Source organism: Anomaloglossus baeobatrachus, chromosome 1, assembly GCF_048569485.1.
Source record: "Anomaloglossus baeobatrachus isolate aAnoBae1 chromosome 1, aAnoBae1.hap1, whole genome shotgun sequence".
NCBI lineage: Eukaryota > Metazoa > Chordata > Amphibia > Anura > Aromobatidae > Anomaloglossus > Anomaloglossus baeobatrachus.
The window spans coordinates 609,581,143-609,603,557 of NC_134353.1; the positions used below are offsets into that span (position 1 = coordinate 609,581,143).

The window sequence follows — 22,415 nt, forward strand, 5'->3', positions numbered from 1 at the left end:
TTTTTTAAAACAGTTCAATGAAAGAGACCACCACTCAAAAATAAGCTTTTTACTAAACGTTAACTTTGTGGGGATTATGAACAGTAGCTAGCGGGTGCACAGCTTAAAGAACGTTTCTTTCACAATATGAAGCATTTCCATAAACAGTCTAAACTCCTTTCTCTTGACTTGCTTGACCTTGAATCCAGTTTTTTACCACAACCCAACTTAGTACTACAGTCCAGTTAGTGAGAGTCCTATTTTCATCCCATGGTTTTCCGTGTCTTTTTTTTCTCTTAAAGGAATCACCAGTCAGACCTTAGGTCTGTTTCTACTGCATGCTACACCCTATTTAACCTCTTTCACTTCAGTTTATCATCTCCCACTCTGGACTAGTTCCAAACATTAACTCTAACTTTCCCTACTGTCAGGCAAAATACAATCTATCACAAATAAAGCTAGTCACAATACACATTACAAATCATAACAGTACTCGTGTCTTCAAATGGGAACGTGGACAGTATGTTCCTCTCCTTGCAGAGGGGTAACTACAATTAGGGTAAGTTCACACAGTGGTTTTTTTGCGGCATTTTTGCATGTCTTTCGGGTGCATTTTTGGCCTCAAAACTGCATGACTTTGCTTCCCCAGCAAAGTCTATGAGTTTTCATTTTTGCTGTCCGCACACAACTTTTTTTTTTAAGCTGCGTTTTTGAGTTTAAAAAAAAAAATGGACATGTCAATTCTTTCCTGCATTTTTCTGCATTTTCCCCCCATGCAATGCATTGGAAAAAATGCAGAAAAACGCAGAGATCAAAAACGCAGCAAAACGCAGCCAAAAACGCACCAAATCGCGGTAAAATGCATGCGTTTTTTGCCGCGGGTGCGTTTTTGTGCGTTTTTAGCGGCCAAAAACGCACAAAAATGCAGTGTCAAAAAAACCGCAGTGTGTGCACATAGCCTTATGGAGACATCTGATGTGCAGAGCATTACTCCAGGAAAAGTGCACATACTTGAAAAAAATAAAAAAGACAAAAGAAGCGCTCTCAAGAAGCATAAAGAGAAATAGAAAGATGACTACACCTTCATGGGACAATACACCTAAACATCTATATGAGCATATGCATAGGATACATTTATTTTAGATAGGGCTCACCATTTTTATTTCCAACTAGATCATTTTAAAATAACTTTGAAAAAACAAACAAATCCAACATTTTGGGGGAGATTATGTCTTTATATATAGTGAAATTACCAGTACATATAAAAATACATTTCTTATACATAAACACATATAAACAGGTGTAATACACACATTTGCTCATCTGCAGAACCAATCTTGCTAGCAAATTAAAATATTATTCCAGCTTTTGTCACAAGGCAGAGACAATAAATATGACATGCAGACATCACACTTAACTTCTCAAATAAAATTAACACCAATAATATAAAATACAATTGGAGAAAATTTTTAAGAGGTTTGTGCCAGTATTTTGTCAGACAAAAAAATAAAAAAATGCTGGTGTACGCCATTTTTGTGCCACAATTTGCAAGTCTATCAGCACTTTTCAAAGCTTTCAATAAAAGAGGACAGGGGTTAGTGGAACATGATCAAACAAATGTACTATAATTTACATCAGAAATTTGTCTAAATCATAGCAAAAATCTGTCCCTGCTCATAGTCTGGCATAAAGTCATCCAAAGATACACCAAGTATATTAAGAATAAGGAACAGTAACATACAGCGAGCCAGCAGATAATGAAAAAATATGTAGATACAGTCATGACTGTGATGAAGACATAGCCGAAACACGTCTCATTTCCACTCCTAGCAGACTTCACTTTCACCTCTGCCTTTTTATTGCTTGTATGTGGATTGAATCTAAGGAATTTTTTTACTCTTTAAAATAAAGTATCTACATATTTTTTCATCACCTGCTGGCTCGCTGGATGTTACTGGTCATTCTATTTCCTGGTGGCATTGGCACTTGCCCTTTGGTCCGATGCTGAGCCCACAACACATACAAGGTGCAACTATACGGGTGGTAAGCTGGCAACCCCTGCTTTTTCTACTACTAAGTATATTAAGAGGCATGCACCTCATAATAAACTTTGCCACCTTATTTCAGTTTAAGTGACTTTCAGACTGGCATCTAAGTAAAGTCAAAAGTCAAATCTCCCCCTTAATGTTTGGCATCCACAAGAACACAGTGCTGACAACAATGTTCAAAAATTGTTCAGGTTCCTGATGACATAAAGTGCATTTCAGCATTCCTCGCTGCTCCTGTAATGCACTCAACCTTTGGCTTGAAAATGAAGGGAAAGGCTTTCTTAAAGGACTTTCTAAAGGTAGCCCCCATGAATGCATACACAATGGGATTCACAGAGGAATTGGAATAAGACATACAGTGTGCAAAAATTTTCAGCTTGTAGGTTTCATAGCTTTTCTGAAAATTTGAATCAAAGGCTTGAAATAAAATAAAGAGCTGAATGGGTCCCCAACAAATGGTAAAAAGAAGAACGATCACCACCACCATCTTGGATATCTTTGCTCGTACTGCCTCGGATCGCTCTGCTAAAAGCTGAACCTAAAAGAAAAAAGAAGAAATTTATTCAGGCATGTAAAGGGTAACAAGAAAGCAATGAAGTCATGACATCAGCGTTCTTCCATCACAGGACTGCTGAGACCTTTAATTGGCTGCAGCAGTAAGGTGACTAGAACAAGAGCTTTCCACCCAAGGAAAAACCTGCTAGCAGTAGAACAGTGAGTGAATCTACTCAGCATGTGACCACTAGTATCTAACTCACCAAACACGTAACGATGGTTCGAATTGGCTAGCAGAGTCGAATCCTTACAATGTGTATATCACACAATTACTATTCAACAAACTGCACTGCTTGTTGAAAGTTTTAGCTCGGTTGGAAAATGTCTTTAAGCCACAGAACTTTGTTTGCGATTATCTGGGAAGGTAAAGAGTCACAGACCCAGCACCACACATAGTTCTGGTAATGAGCTCAGGTTTTGACCCAGTGCAGCAGTGCCAGTCAGTGCAAGGTGGAACTTTTATGCCGAGAAATTTGATTTGCTGATTGTAGGCACCACAGACATTCCAAATTCTGGTGTTGTTTCTCTCTCAATGCACACAATCTTGTGTTGCAAACAACGCAACTTGCTATTATGATGATTATGATGATCTCACTCACCTCTCTGGCTGCCATCGCTGCCCGACACTGGATTTCGTCTCAATACGCATGACCTCGAAGTTCCAGTTATGCACAATAAGAAGCCGGGTGTATGCATTCTGGCTTCAAACTGAAGTAAGGCACATAACTGAAACTCTGGGGTCATGCGAACTGAGCCGAAATCCAGCGTCGGACACAATGGCGGCGAAGAGGTGAGTGAGATTATCCTCTGACACTGCACATTCATTAGCATGTTAGCATGCCCACAGGGGTGTACTAACATGCTAGTGAAGCCGACTAGCCAGGGTAACTAACACCCAGGGGACTGGTCCCCTCGCTCATTAGCATATGATAAAAGAGCTTTAGAAATCCTTTTTTTTTTAAACATCTCTTTATCTATGCTAATGTATACAGGGACGGTTAGGCAGGGATTAGCAATATACACCCAGAACTGCTCGTGGTTCTAGGTGCATATTGGACCTGACAGGTTCCCTTTTAAAGGCATAGTACTCTTAGTTATTATAAACTTTTGACTTCGTAGACAGTAATAAAAATGCCTTAAAACATTCTTGCTTTCATTATTCTGGCATTTGGTAAATTTAAATAATTTTAGTAATTTTAAGTGGCCAAAAACAAGAAAAGTTTATTCTAATTTCATGTCAGACAGTGAGAAAACATGCATATGTGTCTTTTTAGATAGTGTATGTAAATGTCTGGTTCAACTGTATATACCTGAAGTAAAAAGTACATGTTAATTAAAGTTCCACAACAAAAGTATGAATTTAAGTATAAGGTTGTCTGTGCTTTCTTCACCATAGGTCACCCTAATTTAATGAGTATGACTCCACATGCGTTATGTCCCACTCCAGTAGAATGTATTGGTAAGGTTACATGACTTCTTGAAATTTAGAATAAGAAAAGAAAACTTTTTTATTAATCAAACATGCTAAAAACAATCAATGGCATTCCCATATACCATTATATCATTATATATAACATCATAGTGTATAAAGGGATATTTGTATTAGAAAATGGTGTTCAACCATCAGATATTTACAATATTTACCTATTTGGATGTTCAGGCGAAAGATAGGACCCATAACAGATAGCCACAGCATAGCCACAAAGTACCATAGATATACAGTACATGAGGTTAAATAAGGTCCTAAATACAGCATTAAGGATTCCCTACCTGATGCGGAGGTTGGTACCCTAATATGTACGAAAATGGTGCGCCCATTGAACAAAGACTGTCCCTTTAAGTCCCTATTATATCTCAAAAATAATATTAAACGCATCACTCCTCTAATAGGGTATTAGAATTATAAATATCTTATGCAAATTTTCTCTTCAAAGAGGAAGAGTACTTGTAGTTTAGTGCCACCAATTGGAAATAGCAATACTAAAAGTCAATATTCACCCCTTAACGAGCCTTGCCATATGACTTAGGATATAAGCCAAATCAGAATCCTAGTTTGCAGACACAGTGTTTCAACCTCTTGAATTGTTATTTGGGTGTATTTATCTGACCTCTGAGCAATCAGTGAGATATATAATTTACAACGGAAATCATAGTGCCTTAGGCTGGGATAGGGGATTGTTATTAGTATATATGTGTTTTTGTTTTCTGATAGCCAGGAGCTTTCATTTTAAATATTGTATTAAAAGTTATATGTTACTTGGTCTACCTTCACTATAGCATTTTGACATTTACCCGCTAGATACCATAATTGCTTGTATTGAGCTTTTTGAAAGTTTTCATAATTTATTGTGATTCCCTTATACTTAGCATGCATTTAAACGGATTTCATGTGGCCAATATAAGTAATCAGACGAATTAAGTCTCCATTCTGGGTTATGTAAGTGAATATATTGTACGTAATAACTGTCTGAGTGGGTAATACACTTTGTAAAATGAAGGAAGAATCTGCCATACTTGTGGATAATTAACATCAATATCAGCTCTTTTTTTAGCCATACATCCATACTTTACCTGATAGTTGTTGTCAATGGGCTCCACAACAGGCCTACTCATCCTTTTCAGCATGAAAGCATAGCATACACAAATAGTTAGCAGAGGTAAGAGGTATACGGCCAGAAATGTATAAAGAATAAAGGCTTTTTGATGTGCAGCAGTTGGAAAGGCTTCTATGCAGTAGGTCTGTGGTCCATACCAGTATCCAGTACTCAGTTTTTGGTACATTGCACAAGGCACAGATAATACAAAGGAACCTGTAATTAATTGAAGTGTTACAAATGACAGAAAATCGAGTTACCGGATGCAAATTACACTTATCACAATGCAACAATAACTGATTTCTTCCTTTTAAGGTTCACAGTGATTTCTATATTGTGCCCAGTTATATGCACTCAATATTTCCTAGTTGAGAGCTTTACACGTTTCACGTAAATCAAATACAACAAATAAGCAATAACAGTGTGCAATACAATTAGACAGATCTACTACACATTATACCCTAATGCACTTAAAACGTTCTTGTTCCAAAACTTAATTTCACTATGGTTACTGAATTCACAGTCCGTGTCTGACAGCACTGCATATCCCTTTAATTTAAACAAATGATCCCATTAGTATGCAGTGTCCTTTGTTGTTTGGTCAAATTTTTTTATTTTTCCTTGTTAACAATATCCACAGTAAATCATTATAGATATTACAACAAGATTATTTATCAAGGGATGATTAAGTACAGAAAGACTGCTAACAACAGACTCAATGAGATAACAGTGACAGATTTTTATGTCCACTTGTGGTCTTAAATTGGACAATGTCTTCCTGCAGCTCTCTATATTCACATTGGCTCCTGCATATATGCACAAGCCAGCTATAAGTGCAGACGTCACTGTGTATAGAGCTAATTTCCATTACAACAAATAAAATACAATTGTAACCTAGAAACAACTAAACCAATGTGGATATGCCATAAAAGAGTGGAAAAGTTTCTGTTAGGCAGATCAGCTAAAGTGAAGCTCTATGCATATTGACTAATAAGAGAGTGCCTTGTGAATAGCTCTTCACTTTATGGAGCAATTTGTCATCTGGTGATAAACAGATTGCCATTGTATAACGAAATACAAATTAACCACCAAGCAATTTTTGTATCGTCAAAGCAACACTCAGTACGTCTGGAGCGGCAGTGATCATTACTGCTCAGACGTGGGTGTGGACCCACTGGACAACGGAGCCCTGGCTTAAGGCCGCTTTATACGCTGCGATCTCGCTAGCGAGATCGCTAGCATGAGTACACTCCCCCATCGGTTGTGCGTCACGGGCAAATCGCTGCCCGTGGCGCACAGCCGTTCAACATCGCTCGAACCCGTCACACGTACTTACCTGCCTAGCGACGTCGCTGTTGCCGGCGAACCGCCTCCTTTCTAAGGGGGCGGTTTGTTCGGCGTCACAGCGACGTCACTAATCAAAGCGGAGAGGCGGAGATGAGCGGGACGAACATTCCGCCCACCTCCTTCCTTCCTCATTGCCAGTGACTGCAGGTAAGGTGAGGTCCGTCATTCCTGCGGTGTCACACATAGCGATGTGTGCTGCATCGGGAACGACGAACAAGTCGTACCTGCAGCAGCAACGATATTTGGGAATGGAGGAGTGTGTCAACGAGCAACCATAAGGTGAGTATTTTTGCTCATTAGTGTTCGCTCATACGTTTCACACGCAACGACGTCGCTAACGAGGCCGGATGTGCGTTACGAATTCCGTGACCCCAACGACATCGGGTTCTCGATATCGTTGCGTGTAAAGCGGCCTTAACTCTGGAGGGGCATGACTAAACAGCTACTTGGTCTTCTTTAGAGCCTTTGCTGGTGAGGTTAGGCTTGTGCTGCAATTAGCAGTCAGGTGCCACTCCATGGCAGTGACCGAGTCCACAGTATCTGACCCAAACAGCAGCATGCGAGACAAAGTCGGAGCCACAGGCTGCAGTTTGGACTGGTAGCAGGTGAGAAAGAAACGTAACTACAGGCTGGAGTCTGGCCTGACAGCAGGCGATACTGAGTCAGAGCCACAGGCTGGAATCTGGAGTGACAGCAACCGATTTGGCGTAAGAGCCACAGGAAGGACAGGTTCAGGTGCAGGTTCAAGCAGGACAGGTTGAGGTTCAAGTGAATACAGAGTCACAGAAACCTACAGTGCCTTGCGAAAGTATTCGACTCCCTTGAATTTTTCAACCTTTTCCTACATTTCAGGCATCAAACATAAAGATACAAATTTTAATGTTATGGTGAAGAATCAACAAGTGGGACACAATCGTTAATTTGAACGAAATTTATTGCTTATTTTAAACTTTTTAAAAAAATAAATAACTGAAAATTGGGGCGTGCAATATTATTCGTCCCCTTTACTTACAGTGCCACAAACTCACTCCAGAAGTTCATTGAGGATCTCTGAATGATCCAATGTTGTCCTAAATGACTGATAATGATAAATATAAGCCACCTGTGTGTAATCAAGTCTCTGTATAAATGCACCTGCACTGTGATAGTCTCATTGTTCTGTTTAAAGTGCAGAGAGCATCATGAAGACCAAGGAACACAACAGGCAGGTCCGTGATACTTTTGTGGAGAAGTTTAAAGCCGGATTTTGTTACAAAAAGATTTAAAAAACTTTCAACATCCCAAGAAGCACTGTGCAAGCAATCATATTGAAATGGAAGGAGTATCATACCAATGCAAATCTACCAAGACCCGGCCATCCATCCAAACTTTCATCTCAAACAAGGAGAAGACTGATTAGAGATGCAGCCAAGAGGTCCATGATCACTCTGGATGAACTGCAGAGATCTACAGCTGAGGTGGGAGAGTCTGTCCACAGGAAAACACTCAGTCGTATACTGCACAAATCTAGCCTTTATGGAAGAGTGGCAAGGAGAAAGACATTTCTCAAAGATATTCATAAAAACTGTCGTTTAAAGTTTGCCACAAGCCACCTGGGAGACACACCAAACATGTGGAAGAAGGTGCTATGTTCAGATGAAACCAAAATCGAACTATTTAGGCACAATGCCAAACGATATGGTTGGCGTAAAAGCAACACAGCTCATCACCCTGAACACACCATCACCCCTGTCAAACATGGTGGTGGCAGCATCATGGTTTGGGCCTGCTTTTCTTCAGAAGGGACAGGGAAGATGGTTAAAATTGATGGGAAGATGGATGGAGCCAAATACAGGACTATTCTTGAAGAAAACCTGTTGGAGTCTGCAAAAGACCTGAGACTGGGAGGGAGATTTGTCTTCCATCAAGACAATGATCCCAAGCATAAAGGAAAATCTACAATGGAATGGTTCACAAATAAACGTATCCAGGTGCTAGAATGGCTAAGTCAAAGTCCAGACCTGAATCCAATCGAGAATCTGTGGAAAGAGCTCAAAACTGCTGTTCACAAATGCTCTCCATCCAACCTCACTCAGCTCGAGCTATTTGCAAAGGAAGAATGGGCAAGAATTTCAGTCTCTCGATGTGCAAAAGTGATAGAGACATACCCCAAGGGACTTACAGCTGTAATCGCAGCAAAAGGTGGCGCTACAAAGTATTAACTTAAAGGGGACGAATAATATTGCACGCCCCAATTTTCAGTTATTTATTTTTTTTAAAAAGTTTAAAATAAGCAATAAATTTTGTTCAACTTCACAATTGGGTCCCATTTGTTGATTCTTCACCATAACATTTTTATCTTTATGTTTGAAGCCTGAAATGTGGAAATAGGTTGAACAATTCAAGGGAGACGAATACTTTCGCAAGGCACTGTAACAAACCCACCAGCAGGTTACAAGACACTCAGTACTGAAGTTCCTCAGGCCCCTCTCTACAGCGGAGCGTGCCTTAACACTAGAAGTCCCAGAGAGGGGTCATTTAACATTTCTACCTTTGGAACCCAGAGACGGGTCGAATGACCTGAAGGATTTTAGCTAACTTTCTATAATCACTGTCTTTTGTTCTGTAATTAAGGCCATTACTGTCACACCACAGGAGGTTGTTATTTTCCATTGAGTTAGCCATTTAGTTTCTAGTTAGTTCTATTCAGTTTATTGTATGTCATTTGACCCTCTTTCGGGACTTCAGGGGGGAGCTTGAATTTTCTGGGACTTCTAGTGTTAAATGGCAAGTGCCTTCCAGCCATAGGGTTGGGACACTTCCAGAGAATGCACACTGCCCCTTTAAGAAGTAGGGAGTGAGTTGGCATGCGCCCTAATCTCATGGCCAGGAGACCTGCCCATTGCAAGATAATATGCCAAGGATTGATAATGAATGGAGAGGTCTGCCATTTTTATCGTACATACATTCCAGCTGTGACAGACAAAAAATCCAGAAAATTACATTGAATAATTTTTAAATGAATAATTTGCATTTTAGTGTATAAAATAAGTATTTGATACAATAGAAAAACAGAACTTAATATTTGGTACAGAATCCTTTGTTTGCAAGTACAGAGGTCAGACGTTTCCTGTAGTTCATGACCAAGTGTGCACACATTGCAGCATGGATTTTGGTGTACTCTTCTATGCATATCTTCTCAAGATCTTTCAGGTTTCGGAGCTGTCACTGGGCAACCTTGAGTTTCAGCTGCCTCCAAGGATTTTCTAGTGGGCTCAGGTCTGAAGACTGACCAGGCCACTCCAGGACCTTGAAATTCTTCTGACGGAGCCATTCCTTAGTTGTCCTGGCTGTTTTTCTTGTCATTGTTATGTTGGAAAGACTTAAGGGGGCTTTACACGCTGCGATATCGTTAGAGAATTATCGTCGGTGTCACAGTGTTTGTGACCACATCCGGCTTCATTAACGATATCGCAGTGTGTGATACCTATGAGCGACCTTAAACGATCGCAAAAGAGGTCAAAATCATTTTCCGTGGAGAGGTCGTCATGAAACCAAAAATCGTCTGCTTATTAGCGATGTTGTTCCTCGTTCCTGCGGCACCACACATTGCTGTGTGTGACACCGCAGGAGCGACGAACATCTCCTTACCTGCGTCCCGCCGGCAATGCGGAAGGAAGGAGGTGGGCGGGATGTTACGTCCCACTCCTCTCCGCCCTTCTGCTTCTATTGGACGCCTGCCGTGTGACGTCGCTGTGATGCTGCACAAACCGCCCCCATAGAAAGGAGGCGGTTCGCCGGCCAGAGCAAGGCAGGTAAGTCTGTGTGACTGGGACTAACGAGGTTGTGCACCACAGGCAGTGATTTGCCCATGTCGCACAACTAACGGGGGCGGGTACGATCGCTTGCGATCTCGCTAGCGAGATCGCAGCGTGTAAAATACCCTTTAGCCATGACCCATCTTTAATGCTCTTACTGAGGGAAGGAGATTGTTAATCAAAATCTCTCTATAAATGAACCCATCCATCCTCCATTCAATACGGTGTAGTCCTGTACCCTTTACAGAAAAGCACTCCCAAACTATGATGTTTCCACCACCATGCTTCACGGTTGAGATGGTGTTCTTGAGGTTATACCAAAAAGTTCTATTTTAATCTCATTTGACCACATATCTCTTCTGGATCATCCAGATGGACATTGGCAGACTTCAAATGGGCCTGGATATGTGATGGGTGACCTTGCGTGCCCTGCAGGATTTTAATCAATGACGGCATAATGTGTTATTAACTAATATTTGAGATTGTAATTCACCTCTATTCAGGTAATTGACCAGGTCCTCCCAAGTAGTTCTGGGATGATTCCTGACCTTTCTCAGAATCATCCTTACCCTATGAGGCGAGATCTTGCATGGAACCCCAGACCGAGTAAAGCGGGCTTTACACGCTGCGACATCGCTAATGCGGAGTCGTTGGGGTCACGGAATTAGTGACGCACATCCGGCCGCATTAGCGATGCCGTTGCGTGTGACACCGATAAGCGATTTTGCATCGTTGCAAAAACGTGCAAAATCACTAATCGGCGACATGGGGGTCCATTCTCAAATCTCGTTACTGCAGCAGTAACGAGGTTGTTCCTCGTTCCTGCGGCAGCACACATCGCTGCGTGTGACGCCGCAGGAACGAGGAAGCTCCCCTTACCTGCCTCCCGGCCGCTATGAGGAAGGAAGGAGGTGGGCGGGATGTTACGTCCCGCTCAGCTCCGCCCCTCCGCTTCTATTGGGCGGCGGTTCAGTGACGTCGCTGAGACGCCGCACGGACCGCCCCCTTAGAAAGGAGGCGGTTCGCCCGTCACAGCGACGTCGCCGGACAGGTATGTATGTGTGACGGCTGTTGTGCGACACGGGCAGCGATTTGCCCGTGTCGCGCAACAGATGGGGGCGGGTACCCACACTAGCGATATCGGGACCGATATCGCAGTGTGTAAAGTAGCCTTAAGATTAACAGTCATTTTGTGTTTCTTCCATTTTCTAATAATTGTGTCAACAGTTATTGCCTTCTTACCAAGCTGCTTGCTTATTCTCCTGTAGCTCATCCTAGCTTGTGCAGGTTCTTTAAGTTTGTCCCTAGTGTCCTTAGACAGCTTTTTGATCTTGGCCATGGTGGAGAGGTTGGCGTGTGATTGATTGTGTGGACATGTGTATTTTATACAGGTAACGGGTTCAAACAGGTGCAATTAATACAGGTAATGAGTGTAGAGTAGGAAGGCTTCTTAAAGAAAAAATAACAGATCTCTGAGAGACAAAATTCTTGCTGGTTGGTAAGTGATAAAATACTTATTTTGTGCAATAAAATGCAAATTAATGATTTAAAAATCATACAATGTAATTTTCTGGATTTTTGTTGGGGGGATTCAGTCTGGCACAGTTTGAGCGTACCTTCGATAAAAATTACATACCTCTCCAATCTTTGTAGATTGGAAAACCTGCAAAAACAGATGTGTCTCAAATACTTATTTTCCTCACTGTATGTGAGTAAGAGATTATTTGAGGTAGGCCTTAAAAAATTATGTATTAGGGCATCATACACAACCTTGGAAAATTAATAGCCAGGGTTGCATCATGAACCTGTTGATATGGTGAAAGAGGAGGAGTAGAAGGAGGAGGACACAAAAAATTAGAAAACAAGGACTGTATACTCTTATTTGGGTGGGAAGCAGTGCATCAGAAAGGAACATTACAATTTACTTTAGATCCAGCTGCTGTTATCCGGTGAGGTTGAGAAGTCTGGGCTAATCCACGCTTTGTTTATTTTGATGTCATTCTATCAGCATTGTCAGGCGGATGTGCCTATTGGTTATTATGCCCCCAGCATCATTAAAAACTCTCTCAGACAAAACAGGGCAGGTCAGCACCTCCAAGGCATAGAGGGACAGTTCAAGCCATGTGTCCAACTTGGATACCCAATAGTTGTATGGCACAGAGGAATCACGGAGAATAGTGGTACGATCGGCTACTCCGTCACCATTTTCATAAACTTTTCCCTAGTTTTCACAGTACCCCGCAAATCAAAACCTGTGTGCTGTGCTGGGAGGGTCTAATGAAACTGTCCCAGACCTTAGATAGTGTTCTCCTGCCTCTGTTGGTTATGGTTTGTGTTCCTCCTCCTCTACTCCTTGGTTGTCCAGACAACTATGAGCTCTGCTGCCAGTGTTGTCAGATGGGAATTTTTTCAACAATTCTTCAACTATGGCCTCCAGGTATTGCACCATTTTAGCCCTCTCGATCACAGGAAGGAGAGATGCAAAGTTCTTCATGTAGTGTGGGTTGAGAAGAGTGCACAACCAGTAATTGATATTGGCCAAAATGCATTTAATTCGATGATCATGGGAAAGGCAGCAATACATAAAGTCTGCCATTTGTGCCAGATTCCCAACAGACAGGACTTCCCTGTACCCACCAGAGGGATGACAATCCATCTCCTCCTCCTCCTCCCTTTCTTCTTCCTGCTTCTCTTCTTCAGGTCATCCATGCTGGTGTTGGTAGTATCCTCTGTAGTGCAGGCAACTATCTTTTGTTCCTTCTCCTCAGGCTCCTACTCCTCATTATCACCTAATCCACGCTGGGAAGATGAGATGAGGCTGGGCAGGGTACTATCACCCTATGTACTTTCCTCCTCCAGTTCTTATGTGTGGATGCTGATTGGAATACTAACAGGCATGTTGGAGTTGGTAGTCAACCATGGTTCTCTGCTGCTCATAGATCCTTGCCAACATATGCAATGTTGAGTTCCAGCACAGGGGCAGGTTACAAATCAGTTGTTGAGCTGGCACTTGCAAGCACTGCTGCAGCACTGCCAGATTGGTGGCAGCTGTAGCTGACTTGCAGAATTTGATGCACAAGCTGCACACTTTCACAAGTAGCTCAGGCAAATTCGAGTAAGTTTTCAGAAAGCGGTGAACTACTAAACTAAGTTGAGCACATGGGCCAGAGAGGGTACTGTGTCAGATTTCCAAGCTTCAGAGCCACCATCAGGTTACAGCCATTATCACACACGACTATTCCTGGTTGGTTCAGCAGAGAGAGACTCATATCTGTCTGGTCTGTTAAGGCCCAGTCACACACAACGACTTACCAGCGATCCCGAAAACGATGCGACCTGATAGGGATCGCAGGGAGGTCGCAGGTGAGATGTCACACAGTCAGATCTTACCAGCGATGCAGGAACAATACAGGTCGCAGTAGCGACCTGTATAACGATCTCAGCAGTCACTGTGACCCTGTCACACAGTGTCAAACACAGCGATGTGTCCTGCCCAGCAGGACATCGCCTTTGAAGAAAATGGCCTGGACCATTCTGCAATGACTAGAGATCTCACAGCAGGGGCCTGATCGCTGGTAGGTGTCACACATAACAAGATCGCTAACGGGATCACGGAAACCGTGACTCAGCTGCGATCTCGCTAGCGATCTCGTTATGTGTGACGGTACCTTTAGACTTTCCAACAACTTTGTGGCAGTGTGCTGCTTGTCACCTAAAGATATGAATTTCAGCATAACCTGTTTCCAGTTTACCGAGGCAGTGCTACAGTGCTTCCAGCTTTATATTTAAGTGAATGGAAGGTTTGAAGAAACAATTTATATATAAACCCTTAAAACATCATTTTATTGGTAAGCTTAAAACATCCAAAAAATACACACAATATAGAACCTAAAGTGCACTGGTGCAGAAGGGAGGAGGGTAAAGAATAAAAACCCTAAAAGTAAGCCTCCCTCCTGTCCACTACCTCACGTGGGGGTTGGCACCCTAAAAAACAATATATCGCCCCCACTCACCGACGGCTATCCTTGACCTGTCCTAAATCACCCTAACGGCAGGTACGAAAAAGTGCTCAAAACTGATAAAGTGCAAGAGTGTGGATAGCCAGTGAGGTATAAAAAGAGGATCGTGTATGTCCAATTGCCTCGTGCCCGAAATACCTCACATTGATAGATAGGTGAGGTGGGTATGGCTCTTGACAGAGGTTGGGTGGGAGTAGGTCAAAAAGGTGGGGACCCTAGTACCTGTCTCCTGACTGCTCCCTACCTCAAGCGGGGGTCGGCACCCTAAACAAAGCGATACAGTATGGCGCTTCTGTAATTGTAAGACCACAGGGGTGATATATGTGGCCACTTGTTCATGTCCCATAGACTACGTAGGAAAGACTAAGAGAGAACTACGCAGAAGAGTCGGGGAACACCTGGGAGATGTCCGCAATCAGCGTGACACACCACTGGGGAGACACATAAATGGACATCATGGAGGCGATATCCATCAGTTATCCTTCCGTGTATTGGAGGTGGTTAAAAAGAACCCTTGGGGGGAGATCATGATAGGATCCTCCTTAGAAAGGAGTGTGAGTGGATCTTCAGGATGGAGTCGGTACACCCTGGGGGACTTAATGAGCAGTTGGCACTAAAAGTTTAAAATGGCACTAAAAGTTTAAGTGTCATTAAACTTTTGCGTTTAATGACACTTTTGTGCATTATTGACATATATATGGCACTGGTTCCCTCTCCCCCCACCCCTTTCCCTTTCCCCCCCCCTCCCCCCTTCCCCTTGTATTTCATCAAAAGTGCTTCCAGCTTGCAACGGATGGCAACAAAAATTCAGAGAGGAGGGGTGCAGGACCTGGTGTAGTAGGTGGGGGAAACCCTAATGGAACAAAGGCCAGCAATTCTAGGTGTCGGTAGCACTTGTGCCGTCCAAGGCTCCAACTTAGTTCACGCCTCCACAAGGTTCACCCAGTGTGCTGTCAGGGAAATGTAGCATTCCTGGCCACAAGCACTTTTCCATGTGTCAGTGGTTAAGTGGACCTTCCCAGTAACTGCATTAGTGAGGGCATGGGTGGTTTTATGGGACATGTGCTGTGTAAGACTGGGACAGCACATCGGGAGAAACAGTTACAGCTGGGGACTGAGTACTGAGGGATAGATGCCATAAGGTTCCAGAAAGCCGCAGTCTCCAAAAGCCTAAACGCCAACATTTCCATGGTAAGCAGTCTGGAAATGTGGATGTTTACTGTGTGATCCTATGGGTGGGTGTCTGCTTATTTCTGCTTAAGTGCCAAGACCTGGGGTAGGGACAGCTGGATGCTGCACTGGTATAAGGAAGTGGACGTGGTTGCTGATGTAAATATGTAAAGACAGGTTCATGGCGAGTGGCATCCATGCCTGTATCCTGGACAGAGGATTAACCAGCACACAGCATAGGGGAAGAGGCAATGGAGTCACCAACAGACAATGATTGTGGATCCAGGTCTTCAGCCCACCTAGTTGGATGCTTATATAACATATACCTAAGCATGCTGATGGTGCTCAGGCTGGTAGTGGTCTGGCCTCTACTGAGCTTGGTATGACATAAGCTGCAAATGACCATTTTTTTTGTCTTTTGTACTTTCTGTAATAAAGCTCCAGACTGGTGAATACCTAAGCCTTTGCTTTGGATCTTGCTGTGTGTGGGTGCTATAGGGAACAGTTGTCCGCTTTCTCCCTCTGGCTACCCTACTTCCTCTTCCTATCTTTTTGGGGTGCTGCATATCCCTGCCCCTTTGCACTGCTGTTCTGTCTCTGCATGCCACTTTACAGATTGGGTCAGTGACTTCATTGTCTACCACTTCATCTTCCACATCCACACTCTGGTCCTCCTCCAGACTTGTAGACCTAATCTGACTTGTTGGCAACTGGGTCTCTTCATCATCATCAACCTCTTGAGATAGCAATTGCCATTCTTCACCATTGGCTTCTTCTGGCCATAGCTATTCAAAAAATTGGGCATCACCGCACACGATCTTGTCATGTGGCTCTTGAAATGGGCATGGTGAGAGATCAGAAGGAGCCATAAATGGAAAGGTAAAGATCTCCCCGATGTGTCCAAACAGGGGCGGCTCCAGGTTTTTGTGGGCCCCAGGCGGAAGAGTCCCAGTGGGCCCCATAAACACGCAGACACACACACATACACAGATACGTACATATACATATTTAAAGACAAACTCACAAAATACATATAAACAGCAGTGTGTGTGCCTGCTACATACAGACACACACACTGCTCTGCTGCATACATAGAGACACACACTGCTCTGCTGCATACATACAGACAGACACACACATACTGCTCTGCTACATACATACATACAGACACAGCTCTGCTGCATACATAGACACACACACAGCTCTGCTGCATACATACAGACACACACACAGCTCTGCTGCATACATACATATTCTTTTCGATTGGAGGAAAGAAAATTCCTACATCAGCATAGAAGAGGGTTCTTCACGGTAAGAGCAGTGAGGCTCTGGAACTCTCTTCCTGAGGAAGTGGTGATGGCCAACTCACTGAATGAATTTAAGAGAGGAATGGATGCATTTCTTGTTAGCAAAAGTATAGAAGGTTATAAATAGCATAATCTTACAGGTAGATAGAAGAGCGACCAAGATTATTAGAGGAATGGGTGGGCTGCAATACCAAGACAGGTTATTAAACTTGGGGTTAGTTAGTTAGGAAAAACAAAGGCTTAGGGGGATCTAATCACAATGTATAAATATATGAGGGGACAGTACAGAGACCTTTCCAAAGATCTCTTTACACCTAGGCCTGCGACTGGAACACGGGGGCATCCGCTACGTCTTGAGGAAAGAATGTTTAATCATAATCACAGATGAGGATTCTTTACTGTACAAGCAGTGAGACTATGGAGCTCTCTGCCGTATGATGTTGTATTGAGGGATTCACAAGTAAAATTTAAGCAGAGCCTGATCGCATTAATTGAAAAATATAATATTACCAGTTATGTATATTGGATTTTATGATAGGGTGTTGATCCAGGGAACTAGTCTGATTGCCGTATGTGGAGTCAGGAAGGAATTTTTTTCCCCATTGGAGCTTATTTGACACATTGGGGTTTTTTTGCCTTCCTCTGGATCAACATGTTAGGCTACGGGTTGAACTAGATGGACTTAGAGTCTCCCTTCAACCTTAAAAACTATGAAACTATGAATACAGGCACACACTGCTCTGCTGCATACATACAGACACACTCACACTGCTCTGGCGACTTTTCCTCTTTTGAAAAAAACGGCCGCCCATTATTCAATCTCGTATTCACTGCTTCCCCCGTCGCCTATGATTGGTTGCAGTCAAACCCGCCCCCACGCTGAGTTACAGCTGTCTCACTGCAACCAATCACAGCCGCCGGTGGGTGGGTCTATATCGTGTAGTACAACAAATAAATAAATAATTAAAAAAAAACGGCGTGCGGTCCCCCCAATTTTGATACCAGCCAAGGTAAAGCCACACGGCTGGAGGCTGGTATTCTCAGGATGGGGAGCCCCACGTTATGGGGAGCCCCCAGCCTAAAAAATATCAGCCAGCAGCCACCCGGAATTGCCGCATCCATTAGATGTGATAGTCCCGGGACTCAACCCGGCTCATCCCGAATTGCCCTGGTGCGGTGGCAATCGAGGTAATAAGGAGTTAATGGCAGCAGCCCATAGCTGCCACTAAGGTTAGCCTAGGTTAACCATGGCAGGCATCTCCCCGAGATACCTTCCATGATTAACCTGTAAGTGAAAGTAAATAAACACATACACCCGAAAAAATCCTTTATTTGGAATAAAAGACAAAAAAACCCCTCTTTTACCACTTTATTAAAATCCCCAAATACCCCTTCAGGTCCGGCGTAATCCACACGAGGTCCCACATCCAGCTCTGCTACATGAAGCTGACAGGAGCAGCAGTAGAACACCGCCTCTCCTGTGAGCTCCACGCAGCAACTGAAGTGAATCGCGCTGTCAGTGGGGACGTCACTGAGGTAATACCGGTGTGTGTGTGTGTGTGTGCGGTGATGATGGGTGCGGTAGTGCCGGTGTGTGTGCGGTGATGATGACGGCTGTAGTGTCAGGATGTGTGTGGGGATGTCGGGATGTGTGCGATGATGTCGGGGTGTGTGCGGTGAAGATGTGAGCGGTAATGTCGGGATGTGTGCGGTAATGTCGGGATGTGTACAGTGATGTCGGGAGGTGTGTGCAGTGATGTCAGGAGGTGTGCGGTGATGTCGGGAGGTGTGCGGTGATGTCGGGAGGTGTGCGGTGATGTCGGGAGGTGTGTGGTGATGTCGGGAGGTGTGCGGTGATGTCGGGAGGTGTGCGGTGATGTCGGGATGTGTGCGGTGATGTAGGGATGTGTGCGGTAATGTCGGGATGTGTGCGGTGATGATGAGGGCTCTCTCGGCTAAAGAAAACTTATTTCACTGGAATCCGTGGCCTTTATTATCACACTTTTTGCAACGCAAGTGTAAAACTAGCTAAGGGACGGCAGCCACAGTTTCCCGCCGAGGACTGCGGTCCCTGGAACTCGGCCCGGGGGCAGCAGAACTGAAGGAGAGTGGGCCCGGCCTGGGGGCAGCTGAAGTGACGAGGCCGAGTGGGCCCCCCAGCTCTCCAGGGCCCCGGCATTTGCCCGGGTATGCCGGGTGCTGACGCCGGCCCTGTGTCCAAATGTGGGGTGACTTGTCTCCTGGGACTCGCCATGGTGGGAGGAAGGAGGATCAGTTTAAGGATTATGGGGTCCAGACACTTAATTAGTCAGATTGGACCATCAGGAAGACAGAGTTATCCTAGTAAGTAGACTGCAAGCATTATCTGCCAACCAGCCCAGAACATGCTCTCACTTTTCTAGCTTGAACAGTGGTATCACATGCCTCCCCAGTAAAGGGAGACAGGAAACTAGGTCTAGATCAGAGGTCTCAAACACGCGGCCCCTGACGCTGCTTGTTGTGGCCCACAGGGCCGTAGACCCTGTGACAATCGCAGTCCTATGCACTGGGTCAGCGCTGGCAGGGCTTTACTACAGTTGATTCATTTGCGGCGCACCGCGCACATAGGAGCTCTCTGGACTATATCAATGGCAAGCAGGTAACGAGGCTTTGTGAAGTCACCTTATTGCCTGTGATTGGTAGAGTGCACTGTGCACTGCAAATGAATAACTGTAATAAAGCCCTGCTGGCACCGGCTTCCTGCACTGGCCACGATCACCATGGGGTACATGGGTCTGCAGTTAAGACAACACCAAGGGAATGGAGGAAAGGTGAAGTGTATGTGAAGAATAGCATAATAAGGAACTAGGATGAGGACTGGGGACATTACTACAAAGATGGGCACAATTCTACAAGGTTGGGCATAATGCTAACAGGATTAGCACAATGCTATAAGGATGGGCACAATACTACAAGGATGGGCACAATACTACAAGGATGGGCACAATACTACAAGGATGGGCACAATGCTACAAGGATGGGCAAAATGCTACAAAGATTGGCACAATATAATAACTGACAGACAGCATGGATTCATGAAAGATAAGTCGTGTCTAACCAACCTGTTGGGGTTCTATGAGGGGGGAAGTGCAAATCTGGATATTGGTAATGCAGCTGATTAGAGTTGAGCGTGGTTCGCGGTTCGTGGTTCTCCAGTTCGCGGCTCGAGTGATTTTGGGGGCTGTTCTAGATCGAACTAGAACTCGAGCTTTTTGCTAAAGCTCGATAGTTCTAGATACGTTCGAGAACGGTTCTAGCAGCAAAGAAAACAGCTAATTCCTAGCTGGCTTTCCGCTGTAATAGTGTAAGTCACTCTGTGACTCACACTATTATGACATTTCAGTGTATAGTGTGCGGGAACAGCGCATTCAGATCACTGCTGTATGTATAATGGCGATCGCCATTTTTTTTTTTTTCCCTTGGTTTCCTTCCCTAAGCGCGCGCGTGTAGTGGGGCGGGCCAGCATGTCAGCCAATCCCAGACACACACACAGCTAAGTGGACTTTTAGCCAGAGAAGCAACGGCATGTGTGATAGGATGTCCATGTCACATGTCCCTGCATTATAAAACCGGATATTTTCCTCCAGCACGCCATTATCTGCCTTCTGCGTCCTTGGTGTCAGACATCACTGGCGCAGCTCCTATCGCCGATACTGCTGTGTACGCTCCATACACAGCGCTGTACAGCATAGGGATAGCACTTCCTATCAGTCCTTTTAAGGGCTCATACCGGCAGGGTCAGAGCCATAGGTGACAGGTCCGTGAAAACAGAGTTTAACAGCTACACAAGATGACAGCGTCTGTGTAGCTAAGGTCAGGGATTTCCTCGCTGCATTTCCCCATTAGGAGGGATAGAAAGGCAGGCTTCCTTTCCTCTACCCAGACCCACAACCCTGCCACTGTACCCTCCTGCCCTTTGCACACTAAAACTCATTGTTACTAAGCCATTATACTAGCAAACACTGAGTGAACTTAGTGGCATCCTAAACGTGGCTGTTGGACTGCTGTATTGTCCCAGTAGTGCAAAGATATTTGCAGCACGTCTGCCTGCATTGCACACTAAAACTCATTGTTACTAAGCCATTATACTAGCAAACACTGAGTGAACTTAGTGGCATCCTAAACGTGGCTATTGGACTTCTGTATAGTCCCACTAGTGCAAAGATATTTGCAGCACGTCTGCCTGCATTGCACACTAAAACTCATTGTTACTAAGCCATTATACTAGCAAACAATGAGTGAACTTAGTGGCATCCTAAACGTGGCTATTGGACTTCTGTATAGTCCCACTAGTGCAAAGATATTTGCAGCACGTCTGCCTGCATTGCACACTCCAACTCATTGTTACTAAGACATTATACTAGCAAACACTGAGTGAACTTAGTGGCATCCTAAACGTGGCTATTGGACTTCTGTATAGTCCCACTAGTGCAAAGATATTTGCAGCACGTCTGTCTGCATTGCACACTCCAACTCATTGTTACTAATCCATTATACTAGCAATTTATGCTGCCAGTTTAACGGCCGTAGTTGCATTGTCAGGGATAATTATTCTTTATTATTCTGCTGTTAATAAAGCTAGACCACCGCTGCAATCTACACCACCTCTCAATTTTTACTACCACATTTTAAGTGCACAATCTTGTCGCAATCAACATGAGTGGCAAAATGACAGATGCTGGTGGAAAGGGGAAGAGGCGTGTTGGAAAAGGAAAAAAAGGGTTTGTCCGTGGGAAGGTGGCAAAGCTCCATTAACATCTGCTGAAGATAGACCATCTACCAGCAAAAGTAAGATGTCTACTACTTACCGTGGACAATCCGATGTGCTCCCTTTTTTACGGACACGAACAACAGGAACAAAGGTAGATGATGGCCAAAAAAGGAAAATGCTTGAATGGATCTCAAGTAGTCCAACAAGTGCCCTCTCAGCCACCTCAACTACCGCATCCAAAAAACACTAGTCCTCTGAGTTGTCATCCCAATCAAACTTGCTTTCTCCCAGCTCTGAAGTCTCCATCAGCCCTGCACAGTATGGTGGAACTGAGATGGCTGAGTCTGCAGAGCTGTTCAGTCACACTATAGCCTGGGAATCAGAGGTCTTCTCCCAAGCTACAGTGAGTACAGACCAGGAAATGGTCTGCAGTGATGCCCAGAACCTTTGTGACTCTGATTCAAGCCGTGAGGACCAAGTTTCTGAGCATAATGTTGACCCTTTGTCACAAACTGTAACACCTGTGGTTATAGACAATGAGGAACATACTGATGACGATGAGACGCAGATACCAGATTGTGATGACAACTTAAATATTCGGTCAGGGCAAGAAAAGGCTCGGTCTGAGGGTGAGGGGAGTGCAAACACAACAAATGATGAGGAAGTTCTAGATCCCACCTACTGTCAACCCACAGTCAGGCACTCGAGGACGTCAACAGAGGCCGTGGAGGAGGATGCAACCGACGACGAAGTTACCTTGCGCCTTCCTGGACAGAGTCGGAGCACTGGTAGCACGTCTACAACTGCATCATCAGCCACCACTCTGCCTCTGAGCACTAGTCTGGGGGG

The 22,415-nt window shown here is 44.2% G+C and overlaps 1 protein-coding gene across 1 annotated transcript in view; it reads right to left on the reverse strand.

Annotated features, from left to right (window-relative positions):
• Positions 1 to 1,214: 1,214 nt before the first annotated feature.
• The window catches only part of LOC142296616 (G-protein coupled receptor 54-like), a 101,511-nt gene continuing 80,310 nt past the window's right edge, over positions 1,215 to 22,415 (reverse strand). The window contains exons 5-6 of the mRNA XM_075340434.1: positions 5,154 to 5,392; positions 1,215 to 2,565 (exon numbers count right to left, since the gene is read on the reverse strand). Coding sequence (XP_075196549.1) covers positions 2,215 to 2,565; positions 5,154 to 5,392 — 590 coding nt within the window. The 3' untranslated portion in view covers positions 1,215 to 2,214. The remainder of the gene's footprint in view (positions 2,566 to 5,153; positions 5,393 to 22,415) is intronic.